The sequence below is a fragment of the Aspergillus neoniger genome (genome assembly GCF_003184625.1).
Source record: "Aspergillus neoniger CBS 115656 unplaced genomic scaffold BO87scaffold_2, whole genome shotgun sequence".
Taxonomy (NCBI): domain Eukaryota; kingdom Fungi; phylum Ascomycota; class Eurotiomycetes; order Eurotiales; family Aspergillaceae; genus Aspergillus; species Aspergillus neoniger.
Genome location: NW_020291130.1, coordinates 966,737 through 993,794, shown reverse-complemented (window position 1 = coordinate 993,794; position 27,058 = coordinate 966,737). Strand labels below are relative to the sequence as shown.

Genomic DNA, 27,058 nt, shown 5'->3' with positions numbered 1-27,058 from the left:
ATCACTCCAACGCCGCCCATCAACGGCTCTTTCGCCCATGCTCCCTTTGTGCCATCATACATGCCCTAGAGGTTGACTTCAAATGTCCACCCTGGGGTGTGGTTCGCAAAAATGGCGCAAGCAGGTCCTATTACGGACGTAACTCATCGGCTCTTCGCCGAGTTGAAGTCGAAGAATGAGGAGACACGGGTGCGAGCTGCTTACGAGCTTTACGACAACGTTCTCGCTATCTCTCGAGGTATGTCATCGCTTCGTATCAGACACTGACTAGCGCTAATTCTGGCTCTTCATCTTAGATTGGTCCCCCGAGAAGTTTTTGGAGTTCTTTAACGCGGTCAGCCAGCGCATAGCACAACTGGTAGTTACCGGAAATGACGCACACGAGAAGATCGGTGGCCTGTTGGCTCTTGATCGTCTGATAGACTTTGAAGGAGTGGACGCCGCGCAGAAGACCACTCGATTCGCCAGTTACTTGCGCAATGCTCTTCGCAGCAACGACAATGCAGTATTGGTTTATGCGGCTGCGGCTCTTGGCCGTTTGGCTAAACCGGGCGGGGCTCTGACTGCGGAGCTGGTGGAGAGTGAAATACAATCTGCTTTAGAGGCCCTTCAGTCAGAAAGACAAGAAAGCCGACGATTCGCTGCCGTGCTCGTCATCCGGGAGCTCGCGAAAGGCTCACCCACGCTTCTTTACGGCTTCGTTCCCCAGATCTTCGAGCTGATTTGGGTCGCTTTGAGGGATCCCAAGGTTCTCATACGGGAAGCTGCGGCTAATGCTGTCAGCGAATGCTTTGATATAATCGCTGCTAGAGATTTGCAGGTTCGGCAGCTATGGTTCTCAAGGGTATACGAGGAAGCGCTTTTAGGTCTCAAGTCAAGCAATATGGATTGGATACATGGCTCGCTCCTGGTTCTCAAGGAGCTTCTCCTAAAGGGCGCCATGTTCATGAATGAGCACTATCGAAATGCTTGTGAGATCGTCCTCCGTCTCAAGGATCATCGTGATCCGAAGATCCGCACTCAGGTTGTTCAGACAATCCCGATTCTCGCCTCCTACGCCCCCCTTGACTTCACAGAGACCTACCTTCACAGATTCATGATATACCTCCAGGCCCAGCTCAAACGGGATAAAGAACGAAACGCTGCGTTCATCGCTATAGGAAAGATTGCGAATGCCGTTGGGGTCGCCATCGCACAATATCTCGATGGCATCATCGTCTATATCAGGGAAGGTCTTGCAATGAAAGCGTAAGCCCCCAAGCTCCAGTGTACTCATGTGCGGTATGGCTAAAGTATCGAAGGAGAAATCGAGCCGCCGTCCAAGAAGCGCCAATGTTCGAGTGTATCAGCATGCTGTCTTTGGCTGTAGGCCAGGCACTCAGCAAGTACATGGAAGCATTGCTCGATCCCATCTTCGCCTGCGGGCTTAGCGAGTCCCTCACACAAGCGCTGGTCGATATGGCTCACTACATCCCGCCAATAAAGCCCATAATTCAAGAGAAACTATTGGATATGCTAAGCTTGATTCTCTATGGCACCCCTTTCAGGCCCTTGGGATGCCCAGAGAGCAGGTTACCTCCAATGCCTTCATTCGCAAAGGATTTCGCCCCTCAAGAACTACACTCTGACACCGAAATCGCCCTTGCATTACACACGCTAGGCAGTTTTGACTTTTCTGGTCATATTCTCAACGAATTCGTGCGTGACGTGGCGATCAACTACGTTGAGAATGACAACCCTGAGATTCGGAAAGCTTCAGCACTCACCTGCTGTCAGCTGTTTGTTCATGACCCTATCATAAACCAGACAAGCAGTCATTCGATCCAAGTCGTGAGCGAGGTAATTGACAAGCTTTTGACTGTCGGTGTTGGAGATCCTGACCCTGACATTCGACGTACTGTCCTGTGGTCCCTGGATAGGAAATTTGATCGGCACCTCGCTAGACCGGAGAACATCCGCTGTCTATTCCTGGCCGTCAATGATGAAGTGTTCCCCGTCAGGGAGGCTGCAATCTGTATCATAGGTCGTCTTTCCAGTGTCAACCCTGCCTACGTCTTCCCACCGCTGCGGAAGTTGCTTGTCAATCTTTTGACAAGTCTCGGTTTCGCCAGCACTGCACGCCAAAAGGAAGAAAGTGCTCAGTTGATCAGCCTGTTTGTTTCGAATGCGACGAAACTGATCCGGTCCTATGTTGATCCTATGGTGACCACACTGCTACCTAAGGCAACTGATGCCAATCCTGGTGTTGCTTCCACTACATTGAGGGCCGTTGGTGAACTTGCAAACGTGGGTGGCAGTGAAATGAAAACGTACCTGCCGCAGCTTATGCCGATTATCCTGGATGCGCTACAGGATCTCTCTTCTCATTCCAAGCGCGAGGCGGCTTTGAAGACACTGGGCCAGCTGGCCAGCAACTCCGGCTACGTTATTGACCCGTACCTCGAATATTCTCATCTACTCGCAGTCCTCATTAACATCATCAAGACCGAGCAAACCGGGTCTCTGCGTAAGGAGACAATCAAGTTGCTGGGTATTCTTGGGGCCTTGGACCCCTACAAATACCAGCAGATCAGCGAGACTGCGCCAGTAGTTCATCACATCAATGAAGTGCAGACCGTATCAGATGTCGCTCTTATCATGCAAGGTCTCACGCCGTCCAGCGAGGAGTACTACCCTACGGTTGTCATAAACACGCTTATGCAAAACATTTTGCGTGAATCGTCTCTCGCGCAGTATCACTCTGCAGTCATTGATGCCATTGTGACGATCTTCAAGACACTTGGTCTGAAATGCGTACCGTTCCTTGGACAGATAATACCAGGTTTTATATCGGTCATCAGAGGATCACCCCCAGGCCGCCTTGAATCGTACTTCAATCAGATGGCGATTCTGGTCAATATCGTGCGGCAACACATACGAGCCTTTTTGCCGGAGATCATTGAAGTCGTCCGCGAATTCTGGGAAGCATCTTACCAAGTTCAGGCTACAATACTCTCACTCGTGGAAGCGATCGCCAAGTCCTTGGAAGGTGAATTCAAGAAATACCTTGCAGGCCTAATCCCTCCGATGCTTGACACGCTTGAGAAGGACACCACGATGCGTCGTCAACCGTCGGAGAAGATCCTCCACACATTCTTGATATTCGGTACGAGCGGAGAGGAATATATGCACCTGATTGTTCCCTCTATCGTGCGTCTTTTTGACAGGACCCAAAACCCTCAGAGTATTCGAAAGTCTGCGATCGAGACCCTCACCAAACTTTCACGGCAGGTGAACGTCTCGGACTTCGCATCATTGATGGTCCATTCTCTGTCTCGGGTTGTCGCAGGCACCGACCGCGTGCTGCGACAAGCTGCTATGGACTGTATCTGCGCGCTCATCTTCCAGCTGGGCCAGGACTTCAATCACTACATTCATCTGCTGAATAAGGTCCTAAAGTATAACCAGATCAATCATGTCAACTACCAGATCTTGGTGACGAAGCTACAAAAGGGTGATCCGCTCCCACAAGACCTCAATCCCGATGAAAATTACGCGGCACTCGCGGATGACGCCAATTATGCCGAGATTGGACAAAAGAAGATGGTTGTCAATCAGCAGCACTTGAAGAATGCCTGGGACGCCTCGCAAAAGTCTACTCGTGAAGACTGGCAAGAGTGGATTCGACGATTTAGCGTTGAATTGCTGAAAGAATCACCTTCTCCCGCTCTTCGAGCATGCGCGAGTTTGGCTGGTATTTATCAGCCCCTAGCGAGGGATCTCTTCAACGCGGCGTTTGTTTCCTGCTGGACTGAGTTGTATGATCAATATCAAGAAGAGCTGGTTAGGTCGATCGAGAAGGCCCTCACCTCACCTAATATTCCTCCCGAAATTCTACAGGTTCTTCTCAACCTAGCGGAGTTCATGGAGCATGACGACAAGGCCCTTCCCATCGATATTCGCACTTTAGGCAAGTACGCTGCTAAATGCCACGCGTTTGCGAAGGCCCTGCATTACAAGGAACTTGAGTTTGAGCAAGACCAAAACTCGGGGGCAGTGGAGGCTTTAATCACTATCAATAATCAGCTCCAGCAATCTGATGCTGCTATTGGTATCTTGCGAAAAGCACAGGCTTACCGGGATGTGGAGCTCAAAGAGACATGGTTTGAGAAACTTCAACGGTGGGAGGAGGCTCTTGCTGCGTACAAACGACGTGAGAAGATAGACCCAGATTCCTTTGGGGTCACGATGGGCAAGATGCGCTGTCTTCACGCTCTCGGTGAGTGGAAGGTGCTCTCCGACCTCGCTCAGGAAAAATGGAACCAGGCATCTCTCGAACATCGCAGAGCCATTGCACCTCTAGCTGCAGCGGCTGCCTGGGGTCGGGGCCAGTGGGAATTAATGGATTCCTATCTTGGCGTAATGAAGGAGCAGTCGCCAGATCGGTCCTTTTTCGGTGCCATCCTTGCTATTCACCGGAATCAGTTTGACGAAGCAACGATGTATATTGAAAAGGCTCGCAATGGATTGGATACCGAGCTTTCAGCACTCCTGGGAGAGTCATACAACCGTGCCTACAATGTTGTTGTGCGTGTTCAAATGCTTGCTGAGCTTGAGGAGATCATTACGTACAAACAGAATATTGGCGATCCTGAGAAACAGGATTCGATGCGCCAGACATGGAACAAGCGACTACTCGGCTGTCAACAAAATGTAGAGGTATGGCAGCGCATGCTCAAGGTCAGGGCGCTTGTCACCTCTCCTCGCGAGAACCTCGACATGTGGATCAAATTCGCTAATCTCTGTCGCAAATCCAACCGCATGGGACTCGCCGAGCGGTCGCTCGCCTCACTGGAGACCGTGGTTTCCGACAGCAACGGCACGAGGGCAATTGCTCCCCCAGAAGTTACTTATGCCCGATTGAAGTTCAACTGGGCCACCGGACGTCAACGCGAAGCCCTTCAAATGTTGAAGGAGTTCACTTCAGGTCTGACAGAGGATCTTACCCGGTTCAATGCTCTCATGTTATCGCAGGCGGATCATAATGGAATTAACGGAGTCAATGGCGTGAACGGCGTCAACGGTATCGCGGATGCCAACCATGCGGATGCCATGGGGCTGCGAGAACGCATTGGCGATGTTGCTAAGTTCAGAAGGCTACTAGCAAAGAGCTACCTCCGCCAGGGAGAATGGCAGACAACGTTGCAACGAGGTGATTGGAGACCAGAGCACGTTCGTGAAGTTCTCAATGCGTACGCCGCTGCGACCAAATACAACCGTGATTCATACAAAGCATGGCATTCGTGGGCTTTGGCCAACTTCGAAGTTGTTACGACGATTGCTAGCCAAGCCAGCAGGGATGGCACGACAATGGCCATGGTCCCCGGACACATTGTGACGGAGCATGTAATACCTGCACTTCGCGGCTTCCTCAGGTCTATTTCATTGTCGTCGACCTCATCTTTGCAGGATACATTGCGGTTGCTGACACTCTGGTTCACTCACGGTGGTGATCAAGAAGTGAACAGTGTTGTAGCAGAGGGCTTTACGGCAGTGAACATTGATACCTGGCTTGCTGTCACTCCACAGCTGATAGCTCGGATCAATCAACCTAATATCCGAGTGCGGAGTGCTGTTCATCGCCTGCTGGCTGAAGTTGGCAAAGTGCATCCTCAGGCTTTGGTGTACCCATTGACCGTTGCAATGAAGTCTAATGTCGCTCGGCGATCACAATCCGCTAGCAACATTATGGACAGCATGCGGCAGCACAGTGCGAAGCTCGTGGAACAAGCTGATGTTGTGAGTCATGAGCTGATTCGAGTCGCGGTCCTGTGGCACGAGCTTTGGCATGAAGGTCTAGAAGAAGCCTCTCGACTCTACTTTGGCGATCACAATGTGGAAGGCATGTTTGCAACTCTAGCGCCCCTGCATGAGATGCTCGATAAGGGTGCCGAGACGTTGCGCGAGGTGTCATTCGCTCAGGCCTTTGGTCGCGATCTTGCAGAGGCTAAGCACTACTGTATGCTCTATCGGGAGACTGAAGAAATTGGTGATTTGAACCAAGCATGGGATCTTTACTACACAGTATTCCGCAAGATCAGCCGGCAGCTGCCGCAGCTCTCCACGCTCGATTTGAAATACGTCTCACCCAAGCTCAAGGATTGTAATGACCTTGACCTTGCCGTTCCTGGTACATACCAAAGTGGCAGGCCCATCATTCGCATCCTCAGCTTCGATCCCATATTACACGTACTACAAACCAAGAAGAGACCACGCAGGATGACATTGAAGGGCAGTGACGGAAACTCGTACATGTATTGTGTCAAGGGACACGAAGACATCCGGCAAGATGAACGTGTCATGCAACTCTTCGGCCTGGTCAACACACTCCTTGATAACGATGGAGAGAGTTTCAAACGGCATCTGTCTGTGCAACGGTTCCCTGCAATCCCGCTATCACAGAGCTCTGGTATCCTTGGATGGGTTTCCAATAGTGACACATTACATGCCTTGATCAAGGAATACCGAGAGAGTCGACGTATCCTGCTGAACATTGAACACCGCATTATGCTGCAGATGGCGCCGGATTATGATAATCTTACACTCATGCAGAAGGTGGAGGTGTTCGGCTATGCCATGGACAATACCACTGGAAAGGACCTCTATCGCGTTCTATGGCTCAAGAGTAGTAGCTCGGAGGCCTGGCTGGAGCGCCGCACGAACTACACGCGTTCCCTTGGTGTCATGTCCATGGTTGGTTACATCCTTGGCCTTGGCGATCGTCACCCATCCAATCTGCTTCTGGATCGGGTTACAGGCAAAGTGGTCCATATCGACTTCGGTGACTGCTTCGAGGTGGCGATGCACCGCGAGAAGTATCCTGAGAGGGTACCTTTCCGATTGACTCGTATGTTGACATTTGCCATGGAAGTCAGCAACATCGAAGGAAGTTACCGCATCACTTGTGAGGCTGTCATGCGTGTCTTGAGAGAGAACAAGGATTCTCTGATGGCTGTTTTGGAAGCGGTAAGCACATATTGTATCCCATGGATGAAGCCATGCTAATGTTTGATGAATTAGTTCATTCACGATCCATTGATCAACTGGCGTTTGGGCATCCGCGAGTCCCCAGATCGAATGCCATTCTCTGCCGAGCGCCGTCAATCAGTCGTCTCTAACATTAACATCGACCATGGGGTACAGCCCAGCAACTTCTCTCGTCACCGCCGGCCTTCCATTCTTGAGGGCGGTATCTTGGATGCACAAGAGGGCATTCCCAACGAAGCCAGAGAGGCGCAGAACGCGCGAGCGCTCCAGGTGCTTGCCCGTGTCAAGGAGAAGCTGACAGGAAGAGACTTCAAGCCGAGTGAGGAACTCAACGTCAGCGACCAGGTGGACAAGCTTCTTGCGCAAGCCACCAGTGTCGAGAACATCTGTCAGCATTGGATTGGATGGTGCAGTTTCTGGTGATTCTTGTAGCGCCGTTCGTGTTTTTCTAGGGTCTTATTGTGGCGCAAATCATGGCAACGGATTTTGCATGGCATCATTCATCGTTCCCACCTTTTCAGCTTCTCGATCATGTCTTTTACAATTTTCGTTCTTACTTTCTATGTAGCATTATTCCCTTATCATTCTCACCCAGGTACCGTGTTTGTCATGTACCCATGATGGGGGACGCATGAATTATCAAGGGCCTTTCATGGTGATACTATTGCTTTCTACATCTTGCAACGGCAACATGGCATGGAACAGTTTGTGATATAGACAGTGAATTTGATTTTATCAATATTTCGTAATGAAACCAGCACAGTGCAGTTCTGACAGAATTGAAGTATATCTAAGTATAACCTGTCTCGAGAGCCCATTTTCAGGTGATTGCGCGAAATAGCCGAGGTCACGGGCGCGCAGGACGGTCAGCTGCAAATCCCCGAAACGCTGGAGCTTAATTCCCTCCTTTTCTCACACTCGGTCCCTTGCTTTCTATCTTTCCATCCCCTGTCTCTCATGATGTGAGCTTAGTCCATCGTCGAGACCCACGCGTATGACCCGTTAAATTTTACCGCACCATGGCGTCCGACTCCACGCCTAACCCCGACCTCTATCCGGTGGTTCGCAACGCTCTCCGCATTTCCCTCAGCGCCAAGGAGTACAAGCTGCTCCACGATTATGCCGTTCAGCGCACTCCCTCGGCCATCCAGAACAAGCTTCCCTCGCCTTCAGCTTTCGAGGCTATAGTTCGGTCTAAGAACAAGCATAATGAAGCTTCCATTCGAACGTCGTTACGCGTGTTTGTATTGTCAAGCTCCCTGTTGAAGCTCGTTGACGTCGTGGCTGGGAGGATCCGTTGCGACCTATCCCAGTAAGTTCTCTCTTATGTATTCGCATATTAACGATCACCAAGAGTATGAGGCGACGTTTCATGTGCGTGGCTGATCTCCGACATCTATTACAGAAAGAACACATCGCGCACATCTTTTACGCGCTCCCCAAACTTCCGCCTGTCCATCTCCCTGTCACTACTTCTCCTCCTCCACCGCTTCCTCTATCGCTTCTTCGTCAAGTTGCGTGCCAACCTCCGTACAGACGATGCTCGACCTTTCCGGGATCGCAACCCACGGATCTCGAGAGCACTCACGTCTCGATTTGCGCCCGCAGTTGGTGCCAGTATCGCGGGGTTTGCGCTGGGGTTGTGTCCACAGAAGCAACTGCGGCTGACAGCAGCAATCTACACAGCTACTCGTAGCTTGGAGTTTCTGTTCAATGCGCTAGATGAGAAGGGGTGGTTCAAGGATCGACCTCGATGGTTCGGAAGCTGGTTGCTAATGCCAATTGCATGCGCCCAACTCTTCCATGCTTTCATCTTCGATCGCGAGACTGCACCCAAGGTTCGTTGATCTGTCTTATACTTCGCACGGTACATACACTGATACATACGAACAGTGGTTTGGAAATGTCATCTTGAGGCTTTCTCCGAGCTACGTGCGCGGCCGCCCCGAGTCCTTGCCCTTGGAGATACTATGGCCGGAGAAGGAAGATGTGGTGGACTCCTTGGCCAACATTGCCAACCTACGGTGGCCGTAAGTACTAGCAATCTACTTTTCAATCGGCCCTTCCCAACTAATGCGTCTACCAGGGCATTTGCCTCCCCTATCTTACACCCAGGAAGCCCAAACACGCTGCCATCTACTCTCACATCCATCTCCCCTATCACCGGCCCTGCCCATCCAGCAATCTCCAGTCTCTCGTGTGCCTTACTCCACCCAAACAGCCCCAGCTGCAGCACCGCCTTCCTGCACCACATCCTCCTCTTAGTCCCACCGCTCGCTCGTTTCCTAACCACCGTCACTCTAGCCCTATCTCTACGCAACATCAAGGGCGTTATGAACGAGCCCATCAGTTCCATCAACAAACTCTCCAAGAAGATCATCACCTTGACCGCCATCCTCTCTGCATCTACTGGCTCCGCATGGGGTAGCATCTGTCTCTGGAATACCCTTCTTCCACGCTCTGCGCTTCCGGCCAAACGGTTTTTCCTTAGTGGCGCGCTCGCAGGCGTTCCGTTCGCTTTCCTCACAAACAGCCGTGGTATCTTCATGTACTTCTTCCGGGCAGCCGTGGACTCGGCCTGGAAGACAGGCGTCAAGCGCGGATTATGGAAGGGCTGGAAGGGCGGAGACTTATGTATCATTGTGCTGGCGTGGGCACTCATTGGGTCTATCCTCGAGACGAGGCCGTCCGCAGTGCAAGGGAAGGGTGTGCGGAAGGCGCTGGCGTGGCTGAAGGGGGACGGCTTTGCGGATCCAGTTGAAGTAGCGGCTAAAAGGAGGGCGAGAAAAGCAGCTGCGTCGAAGGCGGGAAAAGCGGAGAATGAGTCCTGAGATCTATTCGGTTTTTAGCGAGTCTTATAGTTTCGGTGCACCTTTCTATTCAACACTTGTTCATAGGTTCTCTTTATGCAAAGCGAGGGGCGGAGTTGTAATTATTTATCGCTTGATCGATGCAAATGCCAGAAATGCAACCATTAGTCTTCCTAGGATTAGTATCTCGTTCTCACCAACTCATACTGTCACGGTACTACTTTGGCCGTCACCGCAAAATTTCAAATGGCAGAAGCGGCATAGAGATAGCCCACCTAGTATTTGCCGACCTTCGCTCAGCTGGATCTCCCCATAAAAAAAAAAGCCCATGTATATATTATCAATTGCTATCATAACGACAGGCAAAAGCCAGGGCAATCCGACAAGCGACAATTGTTCTAACTGGTGCAATCGCCAACACGGCAAGCCTGAGACCGCAGTGGTTGCCTGCATACTCCAGAACTGTTGAATGTAGTCCAGAGATGCATTGTAGAGAACAAAAACAAAAAGAGATTCCATTGCGGGGAATCGAACCCCGATCTCCTGTGTGAAAGACAGGTATGATAGCCGTTACACTACAATGGATGATATTCGAGATGTCGGCGCAATTTGAAGCGCCATGAACTCAAGCTAAACTGTCAGCCAGATATCGCTGTTAATTGACCTACTCAGGCTGTTTTGACGGTATCGCACAGAGAGACTAAACCCCACTGCAAATCAATGGCCGAATAGGTAGCAAAATCTTCAAGGCGTCATAGTCATAGCTCCAGAGATAATCTGGTGACAAACGAATAAATTGAGCGCGATTGATTCCCCGAATAGATCCGGGTGATGCTGAATTGAGGGTCCAGACCCAGTCTTTTCCCCGGAAAGGGCACCAATCCCCGCTGCCCCAACCCCGGCGGGGGAAACTCGCGCCGGTGATTACTAGAAGCGGAAGGGTTCTATCCTTGTGCGGTGAGGATGTTTTGTTTTCGTGTCTCTGACAACAATTCAAGGACTGGCAAGTGATAATCAACTAAACTGATTAGTGGGTGGGATATCGATGGAGAAGTCATGCATCCATCCCCAACTGCATCCCCCTCATGAGGAGGTTGGTCCATTTTATCATCCTCGATGCCTGGATGCCTGCTATTCTGAATGCTGTGCTGCCACCAGGAATCCCTTTTCCGACCGGTATTCCGACCCACGGAGCCACTCTGGAGGATGATATCCGGGGTCGCAGTGGCCATCTCCACTGGGGTCCAAATGGGGTCCAAACCCTCCAGGCGCCTTGCCCGGGCTGATCTCCTACTACTAGTGGCTAATCTGGAATCATTCCCCCGGCCAACTAGACACCTGAGGAGAAGATACTTGGCAGGTCCAGCTTCTCCGCATCCCCTTCCGATAGAGCTAGACCGACTCTTGCTGGAGCTTCTCGTCGTGCGGTTAAATTGCACGTCCTCGCTGTTGTCATTCCCTCTCACTGTCCTCAATTCTCCTCACATCTTCTACAGACTGTTACACAAGACCCCCTTTCTCTAAACCAATTCCTCTTCTACACTCTTCTCCTCCTCCTTTACCATCACAATGTCTGCCAGAAAGCTTAAGGTTGGCTGTGCCGGTCTGGGCCGCATGGGCAAGCGTCATGCTCTCAACTTCTTGCAGCGTACTCCCCGTGCAGACCTTGTCGCCGTTAGCACTCCGGACGAGTCGGAGCTGGAATGGGCCAGGGCCAACCTTGGTCCGTACGGAGTCACGGCTTACAAGAACTATGAGGACATGCTGAAGCACGAAGGCCTGGAGGCCGTTGTCGTTGCTTCCGCGACCGCCGTGCACGCTGAACAGGCCATCAAGGCCATTGAGGCTGGCAAGAACGTTCTCTGCGAGAAGCCCTTGTCGACCAGTGTCGAGATCGTATGTTCCCACTTCCTTGCCCTCAATGCCTTCTAGCAATGCAGCTAACATGTCTCTCATCGATAGTCCCAAACCGTCCTCGATGCAGCAGCCAAGAAGCCCGAACTGAAAGTGATGTGCGGTTTCTCCCGTCGCTTCGATGCCTCCTACCGTGACGCATTCAACAAGATGTCCGCTGGTGGAATTGGTTCCCCCTCCGTCATGCGCAGTCAGACCTGCGACAAGTTGGACCCCACCGGGTTCTTCGTCGCCTACGCCGAGTTCTCGGGTGGTATCTTCGTGGACTGCTCCATCCACGACATCGACCTGGCTCTGTGGTTCTTCGGCCAGGACAGCAAGGTCAAGTCCGTGTCCGCAGTGGGTATCACCGCCGTTGAGCCCGACCTGCGCAAGCACAACGACCGCGACAACGCCGTCGGTCTGGTGGAGTTCCACAACGGCAAGATCGCCTACTTCTACGCCTCGCGCATGATGGCCGCCGGTCAGGAAGACACCACCGAGATCATCGGTACTAAGGGTAAGCTGGCTGTGAACACCCAGCCTGCTCTGAACCTGGTCAACATCTTCGACGAGACCGGTGTCCGTCGCGAGATCCCCCAGCACTACTACGACCGCTTCGAGTACGCCTTCGTCACCGAGGCCAATGAATTCACGGCCTGCTGTCTCGAGAACACTCCTGTGCCTCTGAAGCTCGAGGGCGCCGTCCAGGCAGTCCGCATCGGCGCTGCCCTCCAAGAATCGCTGATCACAGGCGAGAAGATCTTCTTCGACGAGGAGGGCCAGCGTCTTCCCAAGGCAAGACTTTAGAGAGATATGATAGACACGATAGATTCCTGTTATGACTAGTATTTCCTTCATCATCATGTTAATGAAAAGCGCGATCGCTGTTTAGTTGACGCCCTCTCACCACATTACATTAAGCTAAGCTGTAATCCTTTGTATACATCCCACCAGACTACCAACTACTACTACTGACCAAACCTCACATTACTCCGCACACACCTCCAGTACTCTCTGACTGCTAAAACACCGGCGCGAATATCTCCGAAACAAGATAAATCCAGCATTCATCTGCTCCCAGATGACACGACTTCTTTCACTACAGCATCACGATGCATAATGCTTGAATCACTTAGATGCGAGACATGCAACAGCTCAACAACCTAGCTATCCCCAGCTATTCAGTAACGTAACTATTGGACCAACTACATACATACATGCTGCTAAGTGCTAAGTGCTGCGCTAAATGCTGCAAGCCCCACACCCCACCACACCTAAGTACCTTACCTACCCCGCCACTTCCCCCAAAAAAGCAAGCTCCGCCGTTCCAGAGCTTCCAAAATTAGTTTTTACCGGGATGGGCAATATCCCCCGGAGAGAAACCGTCTCCGGGACCTTGTTTCCGAAGTATGGCAGGAACCAATCAATTAGTCGGGGTGATGCGTGTGGGTATGCAGATTGTAGATCATGCTGGCTGAATTTATTCTTAGCCGTGCGGGATTAGTGTTGTACTATGGGTGTAGTTAGGTTATTCAAGGTAAGTAGTGAGGGGTTGATGCTTACTTGCTTGCTGGTTCTGCTTAGATCATGGTGATCGGCGACTGGGTTCATCTTTGATCTGATTTACGTTACGGTGTTCACGTGTTCATCCCCTGCGGGGCTTGGGGGTTGTGTGGTTTTTGGATATCTACGAAGTACAGATGGAGGATACAGTGAAGATCGAGAGCCTTACTGGAGTATGAGCAGGGATTCAATCCCTTTCTTTGATTCAAATTGTGACTGCAGTAGGTCGTAGATCATCGCTTGTGTGCATGCTAGGGTGGTAATAGGGGAATAAGAAGCAAAGATGGTGTAAGAAGAAGAAGAAGAAGAAGCAATACATGTAATCATCCAGCCAAAAATCATAAATCATATCAATTCTCTACCACTTGATCACCTTGTTGGGGAAGTACTCGTCGATCAGGTCGAGGTAGTATGGCTGTTTAATATTTGTTAGTGATATGTTACAAGATCTGGAGATATGGGTAGGCTTACCTTGAGTTCCTCAGGGCTGGGAACATCGTCGCTCTTGCTGTACAGATCGTATGGGTTGAACGCCTTGACAGCCTTGAACATCTCCTTGTCGTGGTCGTTCATCAACTCGTGGTACGCGCCAGCGTTGTGCCAGGGGTAGAACGAGTGGTAGCGGATCATGGCGAGGGCCTCGTCCGGAAGGGTGGACTGGTCCTTGACGACGTGGTAGAGGTATTCGTCGTGGCCCCAGGAGAGCATGACGTTGTCGAGACCGCAGCCGGGGCTGTAGATTCCGAACTTGGTGTCGTAGATGGGGTGGTTGAAGTCCTCGTTGTCCTTGAAGGACTCGCGGCCGTAGATGATGCGCTCATCGAAGCCACAGCCGACGGGGAAGGTGTCTCCGACGACATCCCACTGGCCCTGGGCGTCGAAGAAGTAGAGCAGCTTGCCCAGGTCGTGGATGAGACCGGTCAGCTGCATCCAGCGGGGCTTGCCGTCGCGGCGGATGGCCTCGGCGGATTGCAGGAGGTGCTCGATCTGGGAGAGGCTGGTGTCCGGGTCGGACTCGTCGATGAGGGTGTTGAGCTTCTCCATGGCCTCCCAGATGGTCATCTCAGCGCGGGTCTTGGAGTGGAACTCGTTGCGGGCCTTGAGGTTGTAGGCCACGGTTTGCTTGGTGTGCTGTTCCTTGTAGAAGTTCTTGACCCTGTCGCAGGCGTCTTCGTACTGACGGAACTTGGTCTTGTCCTTGTTCTTGTCGAACTCGGACTCTTCGTACAGACCCTTCTCCTGCTTCTTCATGTTGTCCTTGAGGACGTTGACGTTGTCGATGGCGTCCGACAGCTCCTCAAGAGCCTGTCCGTCACGCTTGGTGTTGAACACCGGGGATTCAGGAGCTACGGCGACAGGTGCCATTGTGATTGTAACTTTTAAGGATGTATGAAAGAAGAAAGTGTGTTGAGCTTGGGGGTATCAAAGAAATGCTCTGGGGTTTGTTGCTGGAAGAAAACAGGCTTGAGGAGCAGGAGCATAAATATCAATGTTTCACACACTAGAAGACCGAAAATGTATGGTAATTCCGAAAGACCGACGCCTGCCAGTCCTTGTGTGGATGACGTTGTATGATTCTAGAAATCCGAGGAGAATTGATCGTCGAGACCATGGCGCTGGAGTCCTGGGGAGTGGGAGCATGGCTGGAGCCCGGAAAGTGGCTTCCGCAGGCAGAGAATGTCGGTGATACGCTTCTAGGGATCGCCCCCGCCAGCGTGGAACGTGCGGCGATCTGTCCTACAGATCTGGATCCAACGGATACGCTCAGCGTTGCGGAGCAGTGAAATCATCCCATTCCAGCCCCAGTCTTGGCTGCTGCTGTGGGCGCATTTAAGGATACTGGTTTCCGACGCGGACGAACCTCGGGTTCACGCACGGCCCGTCGTCGTCCAAAGAAATTCCCTTCATTGCTAAACTTGTATCTTCTGCAATATCTTTGGCTGTGTGCCGTGGCGATCATGACAATGATCGCTTAGCTTTGATCTTCCTGTCCTGATTCTCGTCGCGATCTCAGCATTCCTGGGCGCACCCACGATCGCTGTAAGGTCGGATTTCAGTCTGCCAGTCGCGCGTACTGAGCCAGTGTCCCTGGAGAGTGGAGCTGATTGCAACGGGGTCGACGGCTATCGAACAATAAGCTTCCCGCAATTGGGGTTGCCGCCTTCTTGCTGTTGTATTGCCCTTTGCTATCTGTGGGTGAATAATTGGGCCCAACAAGCGATATGTGCTTGAAGCAGTCATCGTACGTTGACTGAAGAAGGAGTGACTATGTGGCCGTTGATGGGAGGGACTTAGATGAGAGGATGAAGATTGACAGGCGAAGCTGGAGAGGGTCTCGGACTCATTTGGCCCGAATGGCGGGGATGCGGAGGGGCAGCGTGGGGGTCGCCCTTTTCTTCCCCTCCTCTCCCCCACCCTCTCCAACAGCTTTATCCTCGTCTTTTTGTCATCTATCTGTCTTCTTATCCTCTTCCTCACCCTCACGCAGTCTCTACATACCTACTCCCCTCCGATTCTGTCCACATATCGCCAAAATGGGTTCGACTTCGACCGTCGCAGACACTCGCTTCAAGCTGAACACCGGGGCTGAGATCCCTGCTCTCGGACTCGGTATGGCCTATCTCTAGATGACCACAAGGACTTTCTGGCTAATACCTGTGCAGGGACCTGGCAGTCAGGTCCTGGAGAGGTCGAAAAGGCCGTGGCCCATGCCATCTCTGTTGGATACAGACACATTGATACCGCTTTCGCCTACGGCAACGAAGGAGAAGTTGGCAAGGGTATCAAGGCGGCCATCGAGTCTGGAGTTGTCAAGCGAGAGGAACTCTTCGTGACCACCAAGCTCTGGAGCACATGGCACTACCGTGTGGAACAGGCTCTGGACCAGAGCTTGAAGAATTTGGGGCTGGACTATGTTGACCTCTACCTGGTCCACTGGCCTGTGGCCATGAACCCTAACGGTGAGTCCTGCGTTATTCAGATTCAATGTGATGCGCATATTGACATCGCGAAGGAAACCACCCCAACATCCCCACCCTTCCCGACGGTTCCCGCGACCTCCACCTCAACCACTCCCATATCAACACCTGGAAGGATATGGAGAAGCTTGTCGGCAGCGGAAAGACCAAGGCCATCGGTGTCTGCAACTACAGCAGACCCTACCTTGAGGAGCTCCTCGCCCAAGCCACCGTGGTTCCGGCCGTCAACCAGATTGAGAACCACCCCTGCTTGCCCCAGCAGGAGGCTGTTGACTTCTGCAAGGAGAAGGGCATTCACATCACCGCATACAGCCCTCTCGGCAGCACGGGTAGCCCACTGTTGACGGCAGAGCCTATCGTCGAGGTTGCCAAGAAGAAGGGTGTTGACCCGGCCACGGTCTTGCTGAGCTGGCACAGTACGTATCTCCCATGTCAAATGCTGCGAGAATCATCTCTAACTAGCTCATCCGTATAGTCAGCCGTGGCTCTTCCGTCCTTGCCAAGTCCGTGAACCCCTCTCGGATTGAGGGTAACCGCAACCTGGTGGCACTGGATGATGCTGATATGGCCACCATTGCCAAGTACACGAATGACTTGGCCTCGAAGAACGCCTTCCAGCGTTTTGTCTTCCCTCCTTTCAAGCTCGACTTTGGATTCCCGGACAAGATCGGCCGTGTATAAGCTCCTGGTGAGTGGTCGACGGTCTAGGATGTTAGCAATCAAGCCTGTATAGAAGTATAGATGGTCTCGGGAAATGTATAGCTCATAGAGCAGAGATGTCTGTGCATTTCTTCCTACTTTACTGTGCATAATGAAAATGAAACTGTTATGATATCCATCTGGCATGTCCGCCAACTCCCATGCAGAAAAGAACAAGAACGAAAAACAAACTCCAGGGCTATTCAATGTGAGCACGTGCACATCCTCCAGTGAATCTCGCAATAGTAACGCCCTCCAGCAAGCGACAAGACCGCACAAAACACAAAGAAATGCCTAGATGTGAAAATAAGAACCCAATACTGCTTCGCTTCACCGCTCCAGCTGTGTTTACTTCTTTCGCGTGCTCCTTCATCTTCCTCCCTTCCTGTGTTATCCACCTCAACCTTCCTACCTTTCCATCTCAAGCACCTTTCGTCTGTCTTCATCACCTGCACACAGGAGCCACACATAGTATCAAGTAGGCGTGCCACCCCTCTCTTCCACGTCAACAGGGAGAGCAGGGGTGGTTCGCTACTGTTTGGCGTCTGGCGACCGACAACCAATCCACTCCCTCTCCAGGCTGACTTCTGTTGTCACCGTCATGGGTCCTTGGCCTTGCTTGCAGACACTCTTGAAGACGAGATATTCCCCGTAACCCAACTCCTTCGTCTCACTGGGGAGGTTCTTCTCATCAATCTCGCCTTTCTTGCCAAGCTCTCGCAGTGCCTGCAGCCGTCGTGATTCCCTCTCACTCATTATCGCTTGTGCGAGGTTGTTTGACAGTACGCGACGTGAACTCAAAGTTCTGAACACCTCTTGCAGATGCACGAACGGGAGGCTGATCAGCACAGCGGAGGCGACCAAGGTCTCGCAGTTTGGCTTGCTCTCAGTCGTTGTTGAGTTCGCGGAGGCAGATCCCGGTTCAGAGCCTATGACACCAGGTCCAGTGTTCAAGCTCTCTGGGATACGGTTTGGAACATGCAGGCTTTGGGCTTGAGAGTACAAGACGAACTTGTCATCGATGCTCTCGGCGATGAACGACAACGCCGCTCTGACCAGCAATGGGGCCCAGATGTCTCGGAGCTGTCGGTTTCTGACCAGGACATGTCCGGACCGAGTATGATTGGCGCGAGGACTGCCCGGAGGAGTTTCGGTGCCCTCCAGAATAATTGAGAATCTATCCACACGGAGCCCAAAGTGGATGATTGTTTCGACAGTGCTCCAGTCGATCAGCTCCAGTGCCATTCTGATGCCTGCCTCGAGGACGCCACTGACGTGAAGGAAGGCTCCAGATGCAGCGTACGAAAAGGCCAAATCGAGCATGGCTGTTCTGATCGGGAATGGGTACATGCTTTGAGACTCTTCGGTGTACCCCAGTACTGCAAGGGCCTCGGTTCTCAGCTGCTCGCCGTGGAGAAGGGGTGCCCCATACAGGTTGCGAATCGCTTGCTCGAATCCCTGTATCAAGTTGACTTGGTCACCCAGTGTCACAGCAATCTCGCGGTGTCCTTCCCGATAAAGTTGTGTCCGCAGGAGCGCGGCGACGAACGGGCTGCGAGCGATAACGGCCACCTGCACGGGGATTATGGTGGATTGGTACAAGCCATTGCTCGACGACGTCAGTTTGAAGTGAAAATCGCATAGCTCACGACTTTCGAACAACTGGATGAGATGAGTCGAAAGTGAATCCACACCCTTGCCCTTTTCATCTACCACGCCTGGTACTCTATTAGCTTCGAAATCCGAACAGAGCGTCATTTACACAATTAACTCACTTTTCTTTCCAATCGAAGTGTTGCGTTCAGCAACCGTACTACCGCCTTCCACACCTTGACCGACATCGCTGGGGGTCTCAGTGTCGCTCTTGGCCGACACAGTATTGAGATATGTCAAGCAGGTGCAGCAATCGCCTTTGTGGTGCGAACAACAGCAAGACGATCTCGGGGGACAGTTGCATCCTTGAATGGGCTTATGAACACAGCAGCTTGGATCGAAGCGGCAAGGAGCCCGCATGTGAGCCCGACAGTACTGTTGAGTTTCTCTGTCGTTAGCAGCACGATAATGGTCCTGGCTGTCAGGTTCATCGGATCGAGAGCCCGAAGTACGTACAGCTTCTTCAGAAGAATAGTCCACAACTGAGGTGGAAGGTTGCGAATTGTTGCCAGTGACACGCATCTCACTCACTGGACTGTGCTGCGAACGGTTGACGTGCGAAAGATTGTCGACACTACCACTGTCAGGCCGTCGCTGGCTAATGGACGAAGTATCCGACTTAGCAGGCACAGATCTCTGGGACGAGCTAGCCTGAGCACTAGAGTTGCGTTCCTCTTGGATTTGGCGTTCTAGTCTTTCTTTTCTTTTCATCGCTTCCAAGATCTTCGCCTTGAGAACAGCTGCTTCGGCGACCGGTGCCATTCTGGCCACCGGCGAGTTGGTCACCACCGAAGAGGCAGGCTCGCCAATGCTTGTGTCCTCTCCCGCGCTGGAATAGGGTGGAGGCAAATTATCACCATTCTTGACTTCTTCACCACCAGCAGCAGTAGAAATGGCGCTATCAGTAGCAGCAACAACATCATCATCACGATGGTCATCGCCGTTCTCAGTCTGCTTCTGTTGCTGTCCCTCCTTGGCCACGTCACAGCCACTATCAACGACAGCAACAACAACATTGTCCTCGACCGCGACCTCAACCTCAACAGCTTTGCCTTTTCCCTTGTTTTTGTTTTTCTTATTGTTACTCTTCTTCTTTGACTTACTTTTCTTGGTGGCCTTGCGCTGTTCGGTCGGTCCGTCCACTTGTGGCACGGAAGGGAGGACAGGGTCCGCAGACTTAGCCCGACGAATTTCCGGGCCCATCTCGCCGCGCTTTCGTGAGATCCAGAAGTACGTGTCAAGGTCTTCAATGACGCAGGGTAATTCGGACGTGCAGAAAGACTCGCTTCGACGTGGCATAACGACGTACACCACTAAACGCGGCATGAGCAAGAGAAAGGGATTAAGAAAGAGAAAGAAAGAAACAACACAACAACGAATGAATATTCATTACTCACCTAACTCGCGTTTCCTCCTCGCCTATCGAAATAGTTTTGCAATCCAGAATCAACAGCAAAGATTGATGGGAACTATGAGATGAATCGATTATCGATCAGCTTTCTTGATGATGATCAACAACCAAACCACTCACCTAATCCTAAGAAACCTTGACGATGATGATTCAGAATCTGACTTAAAGTACTATTTCTCGGAGAGATAGATGTAGTCAGAGCTTGAACACACGAAAAAGAAAAAGAAAAGAAAACTGATATGTTGTTTACATTCTTACTGATTCACTATGAAAAAAACACACCCCCAGAGAGATAGTTTACTAAATTGATCAAACAAAACGGTTTCTCTGTTACTTTGCTTTTCGTGCTTTAGAATCTCCAACCGTATGGGTAATTCAGTTCCCTAGACGATCATGCAATAGGAGTATGGCTTCTTCCCGTGGGGGTGGATGCGGATCTGCACGGAGATTTTGGTCTTGATACTGTCGTAGAATCTATCATACTTCGTTTTTTCCTTCGAAAGAAATTCAGTTCGATAGCTAGATATCTAGTAAATCACATAACTACTACATATGCACATCAAAAACCCCTCCTTTGGAATCAAAATCCATGAAAGGAAGAAAGAGAATGCATGCATCTCATATCTACACGTGAATCCTATAACGGAGATGGTGGTGAGGTTTTGCGCAGACATCGTGCAGAACAGGGCTTCCTGAAACACGTGACCCACTCCGTTCTTTATTTCTGCACAACCTTAACTATTTTTGGGCTCGTTTTGGCCTGACGGTGCGTTTATTACGGGTGAATGGAGGTGTCTGGTCTCACTGGCTGGCTGGCTGGCTTGCTAGGTTGTTAGAGGTTTTGCTTGGCTGGCGTGTTGGTCGGTGTGTTGGCTGCTTTTTCTGCTACAAGTGGCTGGAGTTGAAAATCTAAGGGATTTGAAGATAGGCTTGCTTTTTTGGATTGGGGCGAATACTACGAGGGATGGTAGGAAGGGTTGTCGATGAAGTAGTCATTTACTATTATTACTAGGGATAGGAAAGATATTTTTAATAATCTTTGGATTATCTTTCAGTATTGATAGGCTAAACCTAGGTTTGTGGGATATGGTATGATATGATATAGAACACAAGGAAAATCCGCTAGTCGAGATATGAGAATGAATGGAAAAATGAACACACACAGAGTAGGAAACAATGACAGTCGGGTCCTGTCCGCTCAACATAACGCTGTTGGTATATCACGATGTATGCGAGAATTCCAAACGAGAGGTATCGAACATTAAAATGCAGAATGCTAGTTTAGGACATCGAGTAATACATCATGATCGGAGAATGGTAGGTGAATGAAGGAAGGAGATAGAGGATGAATAGGAAAAAGGATATAGTGAAGGAAGGGACGAGTGAGTTAGAAAGGATTGAATGAGGTTCGTGGTTTGAGGATGAGGATTAGAACATGCCTCCATCCATGGGAATCTTTGGTGGCGGGTATGAAGGAACGGCTGGCGGTGCCTCGGACATCAGGTGTTGAAGCTGCTGCCGCGCCTTTGCGTTCAGGTTGCCTCCCTCGCTGGACGTTTTGCGTAGTCGGGCACGGGATCTGGGCCGCTTCTCGCCATCGTCGGAGAAATTGCTGGTTTCTTCCATCATGGCTGCGTCGAGCGATGGTGCATACTGCGACTCGTGTCTTTCACCCTTCAGGGCGCCAAGGATAGTCTGTGTGGTGGTCTGGCGGCGGCGGCGAGGGTTCATAGGCGGGACTGGAGGCGTTTCCCTGCCATTGCTCAAGCTCGCGCCGGGAGGGAGACCAACGGTCGGTACGTTCGAAGTGCAGGAGACGAATCTTGGTTCGGAGATCAGCGCCTTGGTGACTGGTCGCTTGTGGAGAGCGTTATGACCCGGAGCTCGCGGGGGAGGTGCAGTGGTAGAGCTATTGGTGGTCACCGGGGTTAACGAATGGCCTTGAGACATATCCTCCAAAGGTGGTGTGGCATTGGCAGAATAGGGGGCGATAGGCGAAGGCCGTGGGGCAGCAGCACCGATCAGGGAGGTAGTGCTAGCAGCTGGAGCCGGAGCATAAAAGGGTCGTTCGTGGTAGCTCGAGACCGCAGATCGACTGTCGCTACGGTATCTTCCAGAAGCGGCAGAGGCGGACCGATCGTACGTGACAGGTTCGCTAACTTCGGCGGAGGCACGAGTGGAGGCTGGGACAGAAGCCAGACCATGTTGGTCATAATCAGGGAACGCGTACGGCCTATGAACACCGTGAGCGACCTCTTCCAGGGTCTCCAGTCCATCTCTGTCTCGCCGCGTGCGACTCTTGGAACGACCAGAGGCATCCGAGGTCGAACGGTCCCGGCGAGAACGGAAGCTGGAGTGCGGAGATGCACCGCGGCTGCGGCTAGACTCGCGAGAATCTTCCTGGCTGCTACGCCCGAAGACTTTGGAGCGGAAGGATCTTTCTCCAGCGATATGTGGCGAGCTGGAGTTGGAGTGCTTCGCAAAGTTGAACGATGGTCTCTCCTCTTCTTCGCGCCACATGTCGTCCGACACCAAAGCCGGGGTGGATGCATTAGCAAGGTTGAGGCCCCTTGCACCCTTCAGATGCTGCTTCCCTGACTTGTTCTTCAGGAAGGCAAAGGCATTTCCGGGTTTGCTTGGGGTGAAATCCGGGGTCTGACGGCCTGAAACAGGGCTGGCCGACCGGCTTTCTCCCTCTGCAAACCCTCGAAGCTTCTCCTGCACTTTCCTGCGCCTCTCGGCCAACTCATTGGCAAATTCTTCGCGCTCCCTCTGTGTCTCCGTGCTACCTTCGCGTCTGTGTCTAGCAATAAGCTCGTTCTGCCAGTGTGCACTGTTTTGGACACCCGCATGGTTCTGCAGAACCGGCTCCTCTGGGATATCGGTGTCGGTAGGCTTTGAAGGAAGGCCAGGAGAAGGAGGCGGGTAAATGGACGATCTGTCGCTGTTGGATCGCAAGTGAGTACGAACGAGGCCGCTCAGACCCAGGCCAGCCGGTCCCAATGTGGGTGAATCGGGCTTCTCAGGAAGGCCATCATCATCATCACCGGGTCCACCCTCAATAGTTTCATTTTCCGCGATAGGCTTCAGGTCACCAAGGTCCGAGTACCTGACTTCAGGCAAAGGGCTCCGGTGCTCACTAGTGGGAGTGGATGGTTTGGAGGGTGTCTCCGGCCGAAGCGCGGGGTGGATCTCGTCAGTGGCGTAGCGGGAAGCACCGCCGTCATCCTCCGAGTCACTAGGACTGGGGTTGGAGAAGAACGTGCCATTGTCATTTCTTGTAGGAGGGGAGTTGACCGCGGATCGGCTGCCTGGCCGTTGAGCTTCGCTATAGTGAGAAGATGCAGAGCCTGGTCTGGACGCATAGCTCGTGTTAGAAAGCCCTCTGGCACGGCCGGCGCGCTCTTGGGGGATAGCCTGCACAGGCAGGGGAGGTAGTCGCCCTTGAGGCGGCGTGCTTCTTCCCTGATGCATTTGCAACTGACGTCGTGTAAACTGGCTCTCATCAAACATGCTGTTGGGTTTGTTGAATAGGCCGGCTGCTGTGGCTTTCCCATGGTCTTCCGGGTTCAGAGCGGCCATCAGGGGGGCTTTATCCTCATTCTCGCTGGCGGGAGGACTTAACGGAGGGGCACCGTACGCAGAATCTGCTTGAGTTTGCGGTTCCCTGGGATTCAATCGGGCAGACTGTTCTGGCGACCTGGGCAGCGAGGGAGGGCTGGTTGGCCGCGAATTGGTGCCGGCGGGTTCGGCAATAGTAAGTGGCTGCAGCCTGTCGCGTAAGTTCGTGGCGCTTCTAGAAAAGGCACGGTTCAGGGGAGGCAATTCTGGACCCGCTCCGCGCTGGCGGCTCAGGCTTTCTAGTCGTTGCAAGGTGGAGGTCTGCTGGTTCTGCGCTGACTGTGCCAAACCTTGTCCATACAGACGGCGGGCTTTGACCGAGCCACGCTCAGGAGCCATGTTCGGCACTGGCGGCTTAGACTGGGAGGCTTGCGTGTCCGCCGAATTTGTTTGCGACGGAGGTGCGATGAAAGATTGCTCGTCGAAAGATGTTGCCGCTGTCGATGTACGCCCATTCGAAATGGGCCCAGATGCCGTTGAGGAGAAAGTTGTTCGCTTTGTGGAACCAGCGCTCGATAGTGCATCCTCTGATTCCTGAGTCGGACTGTCCTGCGGTGTGTCCTCTGTCGCCGCATTTTCGCGCTCGGCTATCTTCAGTCGTTGAAATGATGACATGGTTAAATCATGGTCATAGAGCGCACGGCCCCCCATTCGTCCGGATTCTGTGTTCCCTCCTGAGGTCGTCTTGGAGGAGGGAATCTTGTACACCTTTTGTCGTCCACCGAACAAGTTGTTGCCCTCAGCTCGACGAGCCCTGCTCATAATGCTGCCCTGCTGGGAAGGATCGTCGTCCGTACCATATCCATTATTGCTATCCGAGGCGAGAGAGTGAGTGCGCCCAAGGTTCATCGACGGCCGACTGCCGTCAATGGAGACCTCGTCAATGTCCGACAGGAGGCTGGGGTTGTGGCCAAAGAGGTTCAATCGCGAAGCACGCCGGGGGAAGAGCACACTGTCGTCGCTGGCTTTTCCGATCATCGATTCCGGATCGTCTTGTTCCCTCAACATGCTGAATCGTGCGGATAGTTTGGGCATCAGGAGACTGGTGCGAAAGTCGTCGGTCGAGGGCAATGCATTGGAAAGGTCGAAGTCTTGCTTTTCCTCGGGTTCCTCCTTCTTGGACTTCTTCGATAACATAGAGCTGAGGCTGACCGAGCTGGCTTCGGAGTACTCGCCCTCTTCCCTCACCTTCTCCTTCTTTGTCTTGCGAAATCGGTTCATGATGGTGTGACGGCGGTGTGTAGAGAGCGACAGTCAAGGCGAACGTAGGGGGTGGAGATTCGACAGTCGAAGTTCACGGCGTAAAGGAGTGACAGCCGATCCGACACCTACACCGAAGAGCCAATCCTGGATAAGATCCAAGCCGTCAGATACGCTGAGGTTGCACAATGGAAGGGTGCTCGATGGGTCTTGAACCTACCAGGTGAGAGCTAGAGCAAGAGAGAAATGAGCGAATGGATGGGACGAGGGTGGTGGTGGTGGAATAGCTCGAGGAATGGACGCTATTCCAAATTCCCGGTCATCCCCTGGGAATGCCAGTGTAACGGAGGAGGAGTTGAGCCAATTGCCAATAGTAAGCGTCGCTTGCCGGGTGGGGTGGTTTTAGGTCGATAATGCGCGAGAGAAATAATAATTGCTAGCGATGAAGATACCAAGTCCAAGAACTAAGGATAGATGCTAATATCGGTCGGATTGGACAGAAGGGGCGTCTGCATGAGCCGGGTAAGGAATGTGGCTGCACCGTCGACAGCGGAAGCGGAGTAAGTAGATTATTACTATTTGATGCTGAAGCCGGTTGGATACTATCCGGTGGAGAGTGACCCCCAAGAAATTGATTGCTGGAGTCGATAGTTCGAGGGGACGGCGTTGAAAGCGCAATTGAATAACGAATGTGGTTCCGGTAATATGGAAGAGGATGAGGGGGTGAAGGGGAAAGGAGAGACAGTGACCGAAGAGTATGCGACGCGAGAAAGCAATGCAAGAGAGAAAAGAAAAGAGAGGAAGAGAGAGAGAGAGCTGGAGGAAGGCGAGAGAGTAGAATGGAAAATAAAATAAAATGGGGAAAAAAAGAGCAACGATCGCTTTGGAAGGTATGGAAGACTAGAAAAAAAAGAAGGGATCTGGATTCCTTTCGATCGTCATTCTGGTTACCCTTTATTTTTCTTGATGGGGTTTACTGTATTGGTCTTTTTTGTCCCATTTTTCTCATCTTCCCCATCTCAGGTCCCAAAGTATTATTCCATTTTCTATTTTCTTTTTTTCTACTGCCTGTTTAATCAAAGCCAATGATTTGACATTGACTCAATGGGCTACCACTTTTCAGACTTCTCTCCGTCCCTCACAAGCTGACGGGGGGAAGCAGAAGCGTGGAAAGTGGATTATGATTCTGAATGACTGGATTGAATTATTATTTTTATTATTATGTGGGATCGCATTATTGGGGCCCAATTGGCCAGCGCTGCGATGGTCGCTGGAACCCAAAGCGGATCGACACGAGATTCGCTGGCCAGTTTTCCAATCCCATTTCAATGTGTCTTTTTCATCTTCCGACGGCCGAATTTTCAGTGCAGCGTGGCTGTCCTTATTATGTTATTTTCTTTTTCCTTCTTTTTCTTTACTTGTTCTTCACCGCAATTGATAACCAATCTTGTGAAGAAACACCTTGCAAAATAGCCACTGCTAGTTACTTCCTAACCTCAAAATTTCAGCCAGCTGGAAACTGGGGGCAGACCATATTATTTCCCCTCAGGCACCGACTCCACCTGTGCTCCGGTGCCTGGATCATAACAGAACCCGAAACAGATTAAACTGTCACGAAATCCATGGATGAGTCTTGTCCATACCGTACGGTACCGCCGACCAGGACCCAATTGCCCCTTGCAGGCTCCACCAACCATGAAATGAACTGCAAATCGGATGGAGCTCTGGTCACTGGGTCCTGGTCGGGTACCTTACTTACCACTCCTATAATCCTATTACCGTATTGTCGTCCCTGGAACTGGCTGGGAAGGAGGTTACTTACTTAGATAGAGTACCTGCCAAGGTTTGTTTGTTTCTCTTCTCTTACTGATGACAACTAAACAACCACTTCTCGCCGACCTTTCCTATAACTTACTACTCTTGAATGCCATTTTAACTTTGGGATTGTGCAACAAACAGTAATCTTAATATCCCTCTTTTTCATCATGACCGGAAACCCAATCTCGTTTACGGAAAGTAAAGACAACGAAAACATTTCACTTACACAATCATTTATGACCGCGTCTCACGGGATGTGGGCCGATCTGGGGCTGAGGGCTGAAGCCTAAGCCTCAAAAAAGTCCTCGCGACCTCGAGTACTACTTAATTAAGTAGTTAAGTGGCTAGTATTGCTCAGGGCACACTTCACTTAACGCTGTGAT

At 51.7% G+C, this 27,058-nt stretch overlaps 8 protein-coding genes and 1 non-coding gene across 9 annotated transcripts; 5 read left to right on the top strand and 4 right to left on the bottom strand.

Moving 5' to 3' along the window:
* The first annotated feature begins 34 nt into the window (after positions 1-34).
* Positions 35-7,753, top strand: tor (putative TOR pathway phosphatidylinositol 3-kinase TorA). Its single transcript, XM_025628614.1, has 4 exons — positions 35-238; positions 297-1,248; positions 1,302-7,005; positions 7,060-7,753. Exons 1-4 carry the CDS (start codon positions 112-114, stop codon positions 7,447-7,449), a joined length of 7,173 nt encoding a protein of 2,390 aa, XP_025484793.1. The 5' UTR covers positions 35-111; the 3' UTR covers positions 7,450-7,753.
* A 198-nt stretch (positions 7,754-7,951) lies between these two features.
* Positions 7,952-9,995, top strand: BO87DRAFT_324993 (uncharacterized protein). Its single transcript, XM_025620084.1, has 4 exons — positions 7,952-8,338; positions 8,432-8,864; positions 8,920-9,056; positions 9,113-9,995. Exons 1-4 carry the CDS (start codon positions 8,046-8,048, stop codon positions 9,855-9,857), a joined length of 1,608 nt encoding a protein of 535 aa, XP_025484792.1. The 5' UTR covers positions 7,952-8,045; the 3' UTR covers positions 9,858-9,995.
* Positions 9,996-10,349: 354 nt separating this feature from the next.
* Positions 10,350-10,421, bottom strand: BO87DRAFT_t19. Its single transcript has one exon. It is a non-coding gene; the product is annotated as a tRNA-Glu (tRNA).
* A 984-nt stretch (positions 10,422-11,405) lies between these two features.
* Positions 11,406-12,539, top strand: BO87DRAFT_421457 (putative NAD binding Rossmann fold oxidoreductase; the record flags this gene model as incomplete). Its single annotated transcript, XM_025627057.1, has 2 exons — positions 11,406-11,732; positions 11,799-12,539. The coding sequence occupies 2 exons, from the start codon at positions 11,406-11,408 to the stop codon at positions 12,537-12,539; spliced, it is 1,068 nt and encodes a 355-aa protein (XP_025484791.1).
* A 1,051-nt stretch (positions 12,540-13,590) lies between these two features.
* BO87DRAFT_80626 (inositol oxygenase) lies at positions 13,591-14,763 on the bottom strand. The gene is made up of 2 exons (XM_025629582.1): positions 13,767-14,763; positions 13,591-13,710 (listed from the first exon to the last, which is right to left on the bottom strand). The coding sequence occupies exons 1-2, from the start codon at positions 14,658-14,660 to the stop codon at positions 13,654-13,656; spliced, it is 951 nt and encodes a 316-aa protein (XP_025484790.1). The 5' UTR covers positions 14,661-14,763; the 3' UTR covers positions 13,591-13,653.
* Positions 14,764-14,810: 47 nt separating this feature from the next.
* On the top strand, positions 14,811-15,079 carry BO87DRAFT_421455 (uncharacterized protein; the record flags this gene model as incomplete). The annotated part of the gene is made up of 2 exons (XM_025627056.1): positions 14,811-14,817; positions 14,877-15,079. The coding sequence occupies 2 exons, from the start codon at positions 14,811-14,813 to the stop codon at positions 15,077-15,079; spliced, it is 210 nt and encodes a 69-aa protein (XP_025484789.1).
* A 607-nt stretch (positions 15,080-15,686) lies between these two features.
* BO87DRAFT_372464 (putative glycerol dehydrogenase) lies at positions 15,687-17,111 on the top strand. Its single transcript, XM_025622292.1, has 4 exons — positions 15,687-15,905; positions 15,959-16,255; positions 16,309-16,689; positions 16,749-17,111. The coding sequence occupies exons 1-4, from the start codon at positions 15,830-15,832 to the stop codon at positions 16,952-16,954; spliced, it is 960 nt and encodes a 319-aa protein (XP_025484788.1). The 5' UTR covers positions 15,687-15,829; the 3' UTR covers positions 16,955-17,111.
* Positions 17,112-17,503: 392 nt separating this feature from the next.
* Positions 17,504-19,924, bottom strand: BO87DRAFT_349301 (uncharacterized protein; the record flags this gene model as incomplete). Its single annotated transcript, XM_025621022.1, has 4 exons — positions 17,504-18,690; positions 18,748-18,835; positions 18,898-19,011; positions 19,082-19,924. 4 exons carry the CDS (start codon positions 19,922-19,924, stop codon positions 17,504-17,506), a joined length of 2,232 nt encoding a protein of 743 aa, XP_025484787.1.
* A 1,428-nt stretch (positions 19,925-21,352) lies between these two features.
* BO87DRAFT_80590 (uncharacterized protein) lies at positions 21,353-25,323 on the bottom strand. Its single transcript, XM_025629581.1, has 2 exons — positions 25,078-25,323; positions 21,353-25,004 (listed from the first exon to the last, which is right to left on the bottom strand). Exon 2 carries the CDS (start codon positions 24,876-24,878, stop codon positions 21,465-21,467), a length of 3,414 nt encoding a protein of 1,137 aa, XP_025484786.1. The 5' UTR covers positions 24,879-25,004; positions 25,078-25,323; the 3' UTR covers positions 21,353-21,464.
* Positions 25,324-27,058: the final 1,735 nt, after the last annotated feature.